The 14,019-nt window shown below is 29.9% G+C and overlaps 2 protein-coding genes across 2 annotated transcripts in view; both read left to right on the top strand.

Annotated features, from left to right (window-relative positions):
- LOC126740442 (zinc finger protein ush) overlaps positions 1–14,019 on the top strand; it is a 318,530-nt gene that overhangs the window by 78,028 nt on the left and 226,483 nt on the right. The window lies entirely within an intron of this gene.
- LOC126740446 (uncharacterized) lies at positions 853–2,443 on the top strand. The gene is made up of 2 exons (XM_050446479.1): positions 853–2,159; positions 2,346–2,443. The coding sequence occupies exon 1, from the start codon at positions 878–880 to the stop codon at positions 1,910–1,912; it is 1,035 nt and encodes a 344-aa protein (XP_050302436.1). The 5' UTR covers positions 853–877; the 3' UTR covers positions 1,913–2,159; positions 2,346–2,443.

The raw sequence follows: 14,019 nt of genomic DNA, 5'->3' as shown, positions 1-14,019 counted from the left end.
GTGTTTTTCACTTTTTTGGGTACTTTGGGTACCTACAAAATTCATTTAAAAAATTTTCTTGGCCTATGAACCGTTCCCTAGTTATAGCGTGTACAATTACGACCATTTTGCTTTATATGATGAAATCAAGTTTTTTCATACTCAAAATAGGTATTTAAAAATGTAGAAGAAAGAAAAAATATTTTCAATTGCAAAATTATAATAATAATAATGAACAATAATAAGAAAATTAAAAAATATTATATGATTATTAAAGAATATAACTTCATTGGTCAAAAGAGATATAAAAAAATTTTCATGCGCAGTCGTATAACATTTATAATTAAAAAAAATAAATTATTTTGATAGAATATTCCTTGTTGGTAAACTGTGAAAGAATTCGATGAAAGTTGTTTCTTTCATGATAATCTTCGTTTAAAATGTTTTGTACTTTAATCCTTGTTCTGTCGGCTTGTTGCGCTTATCACTATTATGTGGTTATAATTACAGTAATAATATTTTTTACCAAAAATTCATAAATTTGGGACACCACTACGACCCATAGTCTCTTTTACTGGTTCCCCTCTTTACAATTTAACAAAACTTTTGTCTTTTTATAAAAGATGAACGATATGTGAAAAATTCTTTTGATTTCGCTAATTACATTAAAGAGCAAACAGTCCCTGAAGGTTATATTCTTGTATCGTTGGATGTTGTTTCTTCATTTACTAATATACCGGTGGACCTAGTAACTGATATAATCACCCAAAAGTGGCATCTTATCCGGCCTAATACATCGCTAGACCTTGAAACAGTTGTTTTTCTTTTTAATTTTTGTATTGAGAATAATTATTTCCAACATGGTGAAAATTTCTATATCCAAATTTTTGGCCTAGGAATGGGAAACTGCATGTCCCCAATATGCTCAGACATTGTAATGGCACAACTACAAGATCAGTGTATTTCTGAACTATCTTTTAATGTACCTTTTTTCTGTAGGTACGTTGATGACATAATCACGGCAATTCCAAATAAAAAAGAAAACGAAATTCTATCAGTCTTCAATAGTTTCCATCCACGTTTACAATTCACTATCGAACAAGAAATTAACTGTAGTCTTCCATTTTTGGATGTTAAAGTCATAAGATCCACAGATGGTACCATAAAAACAGATTGGTATCAAAAACCAACTTTTTCAGAACGCATTTTAAATTATTTTTCAGAACATCCTATGACACACAAAATAAATGTAATAAAAAACCTAAAACATCGGTGCTTGAGACTTTCTAGTCCAGAATATCATAAAAAAAACCTTCATTATGTTCAGACAATTTTAAAGAAAAACAACTACCCCCTATCAATTATTAAAAAAATAATTAACGACACCGAGAACATTACTCAAAATATTACACGAAACAATGAAAATAATCAATTGACTTATTTCAAGATTCCTTACATTAACACACTTTCTCATAAAATTAAAAAGACCATACAATCAAAATCTGATGTTATTAAAATCTCAGAAAGAAGTGAAAACTCGGTAAGAAAACATTTCTTTACGAAGCTTAAAACTAAAGACGCCTTTGATTTACATTCTAACATTATTTATAAAATACCTTGCTCTGGGTGTGATGTGTGTTACATTGGTCAGACGGGTAGATATTTGAGGCAGCGCCTATACGAACATGAGTATGATTGTAGGAATTTAGCCCTTAAAAAAAACCCTACTGCTTTAGCTGAGCACAAAATGAATACAGGACACAATTTTAATTTTGGCAAGACTACAATTATGGGCCAACAGCAGCTTTTTAAAAAGAGACTTCTAGCCGAAATGATAAACATAAAAAAACATAATAATGCGGTAAATAAAAGAACGGATATAGACAATCTAAGTTCTTCTTATTTTAATCTAATAGATCAAATCAAAATGTAAACTTTTGGGACTGTTTTGGTTCTTATCACTAAAAAGAATGCGTCTATTGTGTTCTCGCATACCCGGTTTTTCTGGCTAGATGCTAAATTATTATTGTACACCGTAGAATCAATTTTAAAGCAACTGTCTGTGATATAACCCATCAATTTAAACCGTTTTTGTTAAAAAAATAATATTTTATATATTCTATGTTACCTGTGTGTCCTGTAAACATGATTTTTTATGACAAGCAAAATCACACTGTTATGTAAGCAATTTTATCATTTTTTTTTTGTTGTGTAATTTTTTTTTTAATTCAAATCTAAGATTTTGTTGTTTTTTTTTTTTGTTTTTCTGTTTTTTTCTTTTTTGGTGGTATCAACATAACCCCAAAAAATTAAATTTTGTTTATATATAATAATCCTTTTTTACTGTGTCTTTTTTGTTACCTTAGGGCCCTGATGAAGCAATAAAATTATTGCGAAACGTTGGCCAGTACATAAAGTGACGTTTGTTTTTATTCCTTCGATCCCATCCCACAACTAAACTCAAGATTATAATTACAGTGAAATTGATTGTCATTACTTATTAATTCATGTTTAATAATTAAGGTTGTTTGTAATTCTTACTTTAGAAATTATTATGCTTGCTCACTTTGATTAAGTTTTTTATTATTTCACACATTTACAATATAGGTGCAATTGTTTATTTACTTATTTATTTATTCATTAAATGCATTGACGTGTAAATTACCCTTTTGCGATAGTAATGCATAGTGGTACACGAGTGCATAATATAATAATAATGCAAACAAAGTTAAATAAAATTAAATTAACTTAGTTGGTGATGACCTGATGAACTGCGATATACGTAAAAATTAAAAAAAAAACAGATCATTATCGTTAATAAAAAAACCCTTTTGCGATAATAATACATATAAGTACATAAGTGCATAATGTAATACTAATATAAACAAAGTTGGAAAACTTCGTCGGTGATATGCATGTGTACATACAAGTATATTCGTAAAAATAAAAGAAAAATAACAAAAAAAAAAGATAATTATCGTGCATACATAATTCTTACAATTATTTTAGGAGAATCGCAGCATAATTAAGAAGTAACCAAGAGTACAAGAATTTCCGACAATGGTTGTGCATAATCTGTTTTTAATATTTATAATATGTTTAATTTTGTTATATAGAAAATTATTTTTTACCGTACATGATTGGTTCGAAAATGTGCACAGGAAGTGAAAATTGATATATTCAGTGACTTGAATGAAAATAGTTGAATAGAAGTAGAAGAAAAGCAAATATTTTTTTAAATCCTCGAGATAAATGAAATCCAAAAACCTACCTTTTGAAAACCTAGTTGTTTTTTATTTAAAAACCCAGTAGGCGTCGAGGTCAAAAATTTCAAGCTTTTTGAATGCTGTTTTAACGATTTCCGCAAAAAAAAGTGTGTAGGTACTTTTTCGTCAAAACGGCCTTTTTTTTTCGACAAATTTACTGTAATATAGGAAAAACTAGCATTTTCAGTTAGTTTGACTGTATATAAATATCGGGGTAAGGAATAAACTTAACCAGTAGCGAGAACCTTGACATGCTTTAATTTAAAAAGGTCTCGGAAGAATACCATGAGTATCACAAAATTGTCGAAACTGAGTTAAGTAGGTTTTGACGAAAATGAAAGAAATTTATCTGTCTATACCTCATGAAAAGAAAAAGGAGAAAACACAAAGAAGTTGGCAACAACGGAAATCCTAGCGACTTTCGCCCATTTGAATCAAAGATTCTAAATCGAAATCTAAGGGTTCCAGCGACTTAAAATTATCTAGAAAACTTTGCAGCGAAAAACCCTGCTTAAAATAAAAGTAAGTTTAGCAGAAGGATTTATTTACACAACTGTTTTTTTTTTTAATGTACTGCTTAGCAATGCACTTAGCTTTCAGGTGTGAAAAAAAATCAATCAAAATGAGAAAAGTCGCTTATAAAAGAATTTATTAGGCCAGTGGACATGCATGGATTTTTTCAGTAAAGGCTTCGCATTGGGTGTGATATTTTTTCTATTATTTATAAGTAACACTTGTTATTATTAAGTATTAATAATGTTTATACTTATTTTGTACGCGCACTTAGCATGAATATAATTTTTTCCATGATAAGAAACCATGATAGAGGAAACGGGTAAAGAGGTGGATTCTCATTTATATATCTTTATCTCAGTTTAAGAATTAGACATTGGAATACAAGACATTAGAGTATTGGAACAAAGTGGCACATGCAAAAATTTAAGTGCATTAAAACTTCCATTAGATACTTTTTTTCAAGGCAAGAAATTCCTTTTTACCAATTTTGTTATGTCGACACAATTAAAAAAATTATGTAAAATTTAATCGGAAAAAAATATTTTTAAATCGATTTAAGACGTTTAATATTTAAAAAGCAAAAAAAACACCGTTGTTATGGTCGAAATTTGAGATAAGACCTTTTTTAGGGATGATAACTCAATAGCTCTACTAGCTTACTGGATATACCGTTTGAGAAAGCCGATTTATATCTATATTTTAAAAAAACTATAAATATTTTACTATGTTAGAAGAAAAGACCAAGTATTGGATAAGTGATGTGTTTCTTCTGCTTGTTATATAAATTTCCAACATTTTTTCGGATTATGATGTATAGAATTTTCAGTATTTGCCATATAAACCCTATACGCTACATCATATGACTTTATGGATGCTCGCAAGGCCTTATAAGCATTTTAGGCAGCTAATGAAGTTTTTTCCATTTACTATGCAGCCTACTATCTTCTTGTCAGCAAAGTTTATTATGTCTAAATTCCGTTACAATATTATTATTACTTTAAAAGTTGTGTATAATTCTAAATGTCAATTTGAAATCCAATTGAAATACGTGCAATCACAATATTGTAGCTATTGAGCTGAAAATTTTAAAAATATTTTAACATCAACAATAAAAGAATAAAAAACAATATCTTTAGAGGTCTTCAATCCTGGATTAAGAATTTTAGTATATTTCTCCTTAAGAGTTACCACAATTTAAGCAGTATAATAATAATAATAATAATAATAATAATAATAATATTATAAAAAACGTTTATTAGTCACACAAAAAGCAAAAAAAAAGTACAACAAGAGGTATACAGACAGTGAACAACACTATGTTATTTTAATGAAAATAAGAAAAATAAGAATATTATTCCTTACCCTTAACAATATAATTTTGTACATACATAGTAAGAATTTATACCTACATACATAGTAATAATAGAAGTGAGTGGCCAATAGGCAATTATATTCAGACTTACAGGAGTGACTTTCAAGAAGTTCCTCCAAATTCTGTTGAGGCCTTAGAATTTAAAAATCGTATGCAAAAAAAATAAACGGGAACATATACCTAATAAAGGAATGGAATATAAAAATTAGAGGGAAAGGTTAAAATATAATATCAATTTAAAAAAAAAAAGAATTTTATTATAAAATATTAATTTGCACATTAATATTCATAGTTATTTTTAATTAGTTTAGAAAGAGAAAATTTATGCGTTGAACAAATGCCGCTTAAATTTTACTTTAAATGAAGGAAATTTACTATATACGAAAATGACTTTTTAAAAATTTCTTTGTTGTGAGAGGGATATACAGATAATAAATTTTTTCTTCTTATATTTAAATTGTGTACATCTGTTCGATAGTCACCTTTCTAACTAGATATGGTGGAGTTTCCCATTTAGGCACCTTATCAAAAAAAAAAAAAACAGAATGGAGCAATCGTCGATTTTCCATATTTAGCCATGCTGCGTCCTTTAGCTTATGAGATATATGCTCTCTTCTTGTTATGCCAAATATAAGCCTAAGGCAAGAATTTTGGAGTTTTTGTATTCTATATGAGTCATAATAATGAAGACAGGGCCCATAGGTGAGATCGCAGAAGTTTGTTGGTGATAATATGAATCGTAAAGCATTTTTTTAATATTGGCACTTAAAAAGTGTCTCTGGGAAAAAAATAGATCTTAAAGCAGCATATCCAGTTTTTATTTTGAGCATAATATGCTCCTTAAATTTGAATTTATGATCGATTACCAGACCAAGATTCTTGGCACTGTTTTTAAGAATAATATTATTGTTATTAAGTTGAATTTTTAAATTACTCAAAAAAGATAGCTAGAAGAATAGCTAAAGCTGAGTTAATTTTTAAATGTAGCTTTTGTTATTCCGCCAGTAGCTAAAATCAGAATTAATTTTTTGATTGGCTTGAGCAACATCAGTGTGTTTAAACGAACAATAATTTTGAGTGTCATCAGCGTAGTTATAGTGTTTACAATATTTTATTAGTTTTGTAATCTGTGATGTATAAAGTGTATCGAGCAATGGGTCAAGAATACTACCTTGGGGAACGCCAGTAATCACATCCAGGGCTTTGGAAATTTTGCCATTTAATGTTACCCTTTGTTTTTGTTCCAGATATACCAGCTGGGATAGTGATAATTATTCTTTCGATGTCTATAATGAGGAATGTCTATCAAAGACATCATTCAAGACATTATCGAAAGTGCAAGCTATTCCATTAATATCATCATTAAGTCATGAAGAAAATTCCACTGAACCTCAGAGATAAGCTTATATAGCATGGGAATGTTAGCCCTTCTAAAATTATAGTTGAGGATTTGATTTAAAGTTATAATTTCCATTGGGTTCCGCTCTAAATGATAGAGCAATAGAGACATCATAAGCATTCTCTGGGTCAAATAAGATACCACCATCAACAGTGCATGAGAGATTAGCAAGTTAAAAATGCCAAAAAGTCATGCAGCAATGCCACCTTTGTATTAACAATAAGATCTAGGCTATTGATATTAAAATCCCCCATGATTAAAACTTTCTGGATTTGTATCAAAGAATCTGTAATCTTCAATTGGAGAATTAGGTGGCACATAAATAGCAAACATAAAAAGAAATTTATGAGATCAACTTTGATTAAAGATAGATCACAGTGTGACTAGATAGATTGTTTAAGACTATTTTCAAAATTCAACATAAAACAAGCGGATTCTTCAAGAAAACAACGACGTCATCGCTTTCGCTTCAAAAAGCGCCCGCGGAGCATTCGGAAATTGATTTTCAGTCTACAAGTACCGTCCCGCTGTTCGATACACCTTTGGGTGTCGATATCGCCACGGGACCTCAACAATATCGACGATTGAAATTAATATAATCGAATAATAAGGCACGACTTCGAGATCGTACGGCGCGATTGAATTGTTCGCGAAGAGGTCCTCCGCGTAGTATCATTCCGACCGAACGAGATTTTCGGTTTCGATTAACGCCGATTCTATTAACACTTTAACAGTTGTTTTGAAGTGTTATTAACGTCGTTTTGTGGCCCGGGATGTGGTCTCCAATCGTTTCACTTATAGATGTAACTCATTCATTTCGGGTATACAAAGCGTATAAGTTAAAGGAGGTGATAGAGTAGGTCACACACTAAAAATTTTGTGTCTTTAGAACTCATCGTTCAAAAGTTATTCGAGTTTAAACATCGAACTGATGCATAATTTAATAGAATATGATTGTCGTTGATTTATTAGTTAATGAAAAATTGCTAAAAAACATGAATTGATTGCCTAAGGAGAAAACAGATTACATTAAAACTAAAATATTCTTGAACTAACTGTATTATCTTCCTGGAAGTTTAATAAATATTTTTCAGAAAAATGGGGTTTTTATTACAAGTTTTTGTGTTCAAGTGTATTAAAATCCTTGTTCAACTGTTCAGCGCAAACAAGTTCTAGAAAGTTAGTGATTATGCGTGTTTGATTATCAGTTTTATCGTTTCTGGAAAATGTGTCTGTGGTATAACAACATCTGGAAAAAAACTCAAAAATTCTTCATGTTCCAAAATACTTATATGAGGAGATATATACACAACATTATTAACAATAAAGCCTTAAAAACCTTCTTGTTGGATATCATCTACTTGTGTCGGTAATTTGTCCAAATATTTTGTCACCCTCGGTCCACCAAGAGTTGCCGCATTAAAAAAAAAAAAAAAAAAAAAAAAACAATCCCCTTGCAAAGTTCAGACCAAGACCCGTTTAAAAGATAAAACGTTCCAGATTAATGGAACGGTGTAGCGGGTCGGAAAATTTTTATGTAGAAATTACGCTACTCTTATATCAGGGCCAGTGATAAGTGTGAAATATCGCGCGATGCCCGCCAGGTAGATGAGGGCAAAAAGTAGAAAAAGTTTCGGGTAAATAATTATTATTCTTAACTTTATTTAAAAATGGGAGAGGGCAGGGGGGCGGTTTTATTGTTTCGTGTGGCCCCGGGGTAAATTGCGGAAGTTCTACGAGTTTTTAAATGCCCGCAAGTAATTATGGTTTTTAAGGTTTCTTTAGTTTCTTTTTTACTTTAAAGGAAGGCCTAAAGTACTTTTAACTTCATGAAGAATAAAAAAAAAATTACTATCTCTTTAATTGAACTTTCTTTTCGTAGCACTTTTTAGTATTTTCCTATTATCTCCTTGAAAAATTTTAAAATAAAAAAACCACTTTCTCTATCTTATTCTACTTCAGCCTCTGCGCCTCTTAAATTGTAAAATTTAAAAAAATTATTTTCATATTCTTGCAATATTCAACTCGAGATATCCCTTGAACTTATATATTTTACACAAAAATGTATGTTAATTTTTAGAAAACTTTAAAACTATTATCTCCAGGTTTTTCTATTGAAGAGCAAAATAACCCTTTCGCGTTTTTATCATCCTTTAAATTAATGTTTAAAATTTTTTCATATTGCAATAAAAAAGTTTACTTCTTCCAGGCTCTCCTGCCTTCCAATCACATCCTTTTCCTTTAACCCTCTTCAATCCCTTGTTAAAAAGATCATTTACAAATGAACTCTACTTCTGCTTTCACCAAAATCCCCTTTAAAATATCACTTTATCCTATTTTTCCAGACTATTTGGTATACGAAATTCTCTGGAAAGACTGTTTCAGTTTTAAAATTTATAATTTTTTCCTTGCCATATGATAAAAAATTGATTGGCTTAAAGGCCTTTGTACTGGAATAGTGAGTTTAAAATATTTTAAAATCAATATAATTCTTTAAAAAAAAAAGTGCTTAATATTTTTTTTAAATTTTTTAAAAGTGAAAAATAATGAAAATAGATTTTGTGCCTGGAGAATGATTCTTTTAATTGCATTGGAAAATACAGGTCAAATATGTCTAAAAAGATTGACCTTTCTAATGAAGAAACATTAAAAAAAATTAAAAGCGACTTAATATCTCAAAGAAATCCTGTAATTTCCTAAAAGAATTGTTGTACTTTTTTGGCTTTTATCTATAAACTGGTTTAAGAAACATAAAAAATTAAACTATACTTTGCTTGAGAAAACTCTGACTCTGAAATAGACATTTTTCAGACTTAATCTTTACATTATTAAAAAAATCCATTGTTTATGTATCTGGAAATGACAAAACATAATTTTTTTAAAAGAGATTTTTAAGCACTAAAGTTGTTTTTATATTTATGAAAACAAATAATTAAATGACAATTTTTTTTCGTAATTTATTCTGATGAGAATATCTAGATTTAAAACGTACTACTAGTCACTATACTTCAATAACAAATACCTCTAAAGTACTGCGGTGAATAAATGATTTAATTCAGACATCTTAACCCTTTTTAACAGAAATATTATCCAAATATACCAGCAATGTACTAATATATTTAAACTTCATGAAACGTTATTGCAGATATTCCAGAAACGTCTAGTGTTTAAGCCTTAATATGTATTTAATGTATGAAATCACTTTTTTTTCTTAAGGATTAAACTTATGACTTTACAGTAGACATTCTTGTAATATCTTAATTAAATAACCTCAAAATATGGCAAACGTTTTTATATTTTAAAGAAATTGGGGTATATATTGCAAAACCAATGAAAAAAATTTAATTCTTGTTTTTTCAAAACTCTTATTGAAAAAAACTGCCTTTTTACAAACAAATCTTGACTAAAATGAAAAATTTCTTTTTTTTTACATCTGAATTTGTTCATTATTATTATATTAGAATTTGTTCATATAGGGTGTTAGTTGAGTACCTATGTGAATTTATCGCTTAATTTTAAGAAGAAAAGTTTATATTGTCATATGTCCTTAACCTCTTAGATATTGAGCTACAGGGTGTTAAAATTTAAAGAAAAAGTTAATTTTTTATCACAATTCTTTATCATTTTTATGAAATTTTGTTGACGTCCGTAAGGGTTAGAACTAACGATTTTCAAAGAAAAAAATGGTTCGCCACTGATTTTTCTCGAAAGAAAAAAAAACTCACACATTTTCCATAAAATTTGAACTCTTTTTAGCTCAAAAATTAAGACCTTCAAGAGATATATAACAACTTTTCTCTTTAAAATCACCCGAAAATTTAGACTCTGTCTTATCGGCACTCAATTAATAAACACCCTAAAAACATGTGTTGTGTGAACAAATTTTTGAATGTTTATTTTTTTATCAACTTTCTTATAAGTATTTACCGGGTGGCGTATTTACCAACCCTAACCCGTTACAGTGCTAACCGATTCCGACTATGGCCGACAGCGAAATTTACAAACCATATCCCAATGCAGTTCTCTGGTACCTGTACGAAGTTAGGATTCGTAATACCGTGCTTTGTTTTTTATGATGATTATGACATTAAATTTTCAGTTTCATCCCAACCTAACATTTTTAAACTGTTGTTTTTTTTTCGTGGCGTACTTTAAAGTATTCATAAAGTGTTGTGTAAAGTGTATTGCATAAAAAATGGAAGTTATAAAACAACCATTTTCGTTTGACGACTTATTAGATATCGATTTGAGCAAAGTCGATATAAAAGACGTTAATTTTTTCCAAATTACTGTAAGAACTAAGTTTCAAGATTCAAATTACTCGGCAGCAATAAAAAAATGGATGCAAGGGTTTTAAGAGTCTTCTGCAACAAACTGGATTGTGTATAAAACGTTTCCCAATCTTAAGAAATGTTTATACAAGAAAATATTTAAATGCCAGCACAGTGAAAAAAACAAAGCCAAAAGTAATGTTAAGAGCCGCCGACGAAATTTTGAATGCAACGCCAGCATTACCTTTATTATTAAAAAAATTAACAGGGGTACTATTAAGAATTATTCGTTTTTATTGAAGGGATTGAACGATATTATTCTGGTAAGTGAATTGAATTTTGTTATAGTTTTCTACATTTGGTTATTACTAAGTCTACATACATAATAATATAATATAATATAATATAATAATAATTTATGGTGTTTTCGATAATATCGAATATTGATTACGTCACTTCCGGCGCGGCCAATCACAAGCCAGCGGGTGGAGTTAATAATGGGATCAATTTCACTGTACAGTTAGGGTTAATTAGTTAAAAATGTAAAAATCCAATATGGCGCCCATAAGAAAAAACAAAGTTAATGATGGTCGGCAAAAGACGAAACGTTTTATTGAAAACCACCATGTAGCACGGAAAAAATAGCAATGCAAAAGTGCAAATTATTTTAAAATCGGATAAAAAATAAGCTTAGAAAAAATAAAATCGAATTTTTAAAATGTCGTTTTTTTTCTCGATATTTGCAAACGTATCAGAAATTTATTAAATTTTTAAACGGAATTTTAATAAGCATCAAATTATGCAACTTTGGCATGCTTTAATCGACCCTGTATCTCTTACCGTTTCCGAGATCCCAATGATGAGGATCGAATTTGGGCCACCCTGTACATTCCATGTAATTTTGTTGATTATGTTAAAAATCCAAGTATTTTGTATTTCGACTGTTTAAAAGTTTACGCACAATACAAGTGTGTAATTAAAATATAAAATAATTTGTTTTACTTTTATTTTTATTACTAGATAGAGATCGTAGACAACCGACCTAGTTTTTTAGCCTTACAAACATTTTTACACTTTACCATACTTCAAACAGATTCCGCCACCATGTAGCAAGGAAAAAGTGAAAATGCAAAAGTGTAAATTATTTTAAAATCCGATAGATAATAAGCTCAGAAAAAAGTAAAATACATTTTCAAAATTTCGATTTTTCACGATTATCTTCGGAACCAATCGGGAGTTTTTAATTTTTTCAAAGGCATATTTTTGAGCTCAGAAATGCGTAACTTTGTCCAAATGTAACCATTTTCGTATCTTCTATGGTTACCGAGAACCAATTAGTGAGGAACGAATTTAAAATACCCTATATATTGTCTCTCAGTCAGTAGTCAATGTGATTTTGCCTTTAATTTTTTTTAATTTTTTAACTTTTATTTTTTTACTTAGGCTAAAAGAGCTTATAAAAACTGGCGCAAACCGCAACTCGATATCTCATTTTATTCCGAAAATATTAATTAAAATGTTTTTAAATAATAAAAATAAAACTCAAATTTTTGTAATAAATAAATTGTTTTATATTTTTAATAGTGTCTTAGATGCTAAATCTGTTTTCCTTCATTTTCAATACACAGTCGAGGTGGTTGCGTCGTTGACAGAACCGCTGTCTGGATTTCTGCTTTGGGTAAGAAATTTATTGCATTGCGTATTTGGTCTTGCATGTCGTTTTGAGTTTTGGGTGGGGTGACAAAAACTAAATCTTTAATCCTCCCCCACAGATAAAAATCTAGAACAGTGAGATCTGGGGATCGAGCAGGTCAAGGAAAAATACTTCCTCTTCCTATCCACAAACGATACTGCCTGGTTAAGTATTGACGAACTTGAACTGCAAAATATGCAGGGCAACCATCATGTTGGAGAATTATTTGCCCTCTTGTTTCCAAATCAACATCTTCCAGTAACCCCGGGAGATCATTTTGCAAATAAATTAAATACACATTACCAGGAAGTGTTTGATTGAAAAAGAAAGGACCAATAATTTTTCCGCTAATAATGCCGCACCACACATTTTATAGTCCATCTGCCTTGGTGTTGAGTCTCGCAAATCCAACAGGGATTTGGTTCTGCCCAATAATGCAGATTATGCAGGTTTACACCACCATCACTGCTAAATGATGCCTCGTCCCTCCATAATATCTTTGAGATAAATCGGGTATCTTCTCTAACCATGTTCAACAGCCAATAACAGAAATTGACTCGGTTATAAAAGTCTTTTTCGAGAAGCGCCTGGTGCAGAACCACGTGATATGGATGAAGTCTAAGTAAAAAACAATAAATATAAGATAATAGGATGCTTATTAGTGTTGTAACAAATAAAAATAGGTACCTGTGCTCTTTCAAAATATTTTCTACTGTTTCGAGGGACACTCCCAATTCCCTAAAAATATTTCGGATGCTTATGTGAGGGTTTATTTCAATACAGGCCAAAATATTTATAATCTTTGTCTCTATGCGCCCTCGCCTTCGTCTTCGATGAATATTGTCGCGAATAAAAATTACATCGTATTTAATATTTGCCAGAAAATCGCTGAAAAAGTACAAATTAAAATAAACCGCCCTCTAGCGCTCAACAAAATAACTAAAACGGCTAATTAATTATACCGCATAAAAGCCTAATAATTATTCCTTAAAATAAAAGTAAGCTCGTTAAAATTCGTTAGGCCAATCCAAAGTTATCAAGAATTTTAGATATAAATATTCAACCCTTCTCCCACCTATTATTTGACAGATTAAAGAAAAAACTTTGAAATAAAAAATGTTTAGAATTTACAATACTTTTAAATGGCAGCATTCTTTTCTAGGATTTACTTTGAATATTTTCAATAAAACCAATTTTTTCAATTTCAATCTTGTATTACGTCCCCTAGCGGTCATCGTACGAATTTGTAAATAATTTCCAGCAATTTCTCTTTGCCGCTTTTATCAGAAATATTTTTTTCCTTACGCTGTGCGATGAGTAGTTACTCAGATATGGCCGGCGACCCCTCTTAGTTGTACACCCGGTACATGCAATTTTTAGTAGTATTTTTGAGATTTTTTTTCGATAAATTGGTTTAAACAAAATTGTTAAAAGAAGATTCTAACAAGGAATTTTCTATTTTCAGATTTTTTGAATTCAACTTTCTGGAAGGAATAAAATATTTTTAATGCTAAGCTTCAAGT

The sequence above is a fragment of the Anthonomus grandis genome, chromosome 9 (assembly GCF_022605725.1).
Source record: "Anthonomus grandis grandis chromosome 9, icAntGran1.3, whole genome shotgun sequence".
NCBI lineage: Eukaryota > Metazoa > Arthropoda > Insecta > Coleoptera > Curculionidae > Anthonomus > Anthonomus grandis.
The sequence above is the reverse complement of the archived record's forward strand: the minus strand, read 5'-3'. Positions and strand labels throughout refer to the sequence as shown.

Bases quoted from the DNA above. Each gene is read 5' to 3' on its own strand.
- LOC126740446 (XM_050446479.1), top strand. From the start codon at position 878: ATGGGAAACTGCATGTCCCCAATATGCTCAGACATTGTAATGGCACAA.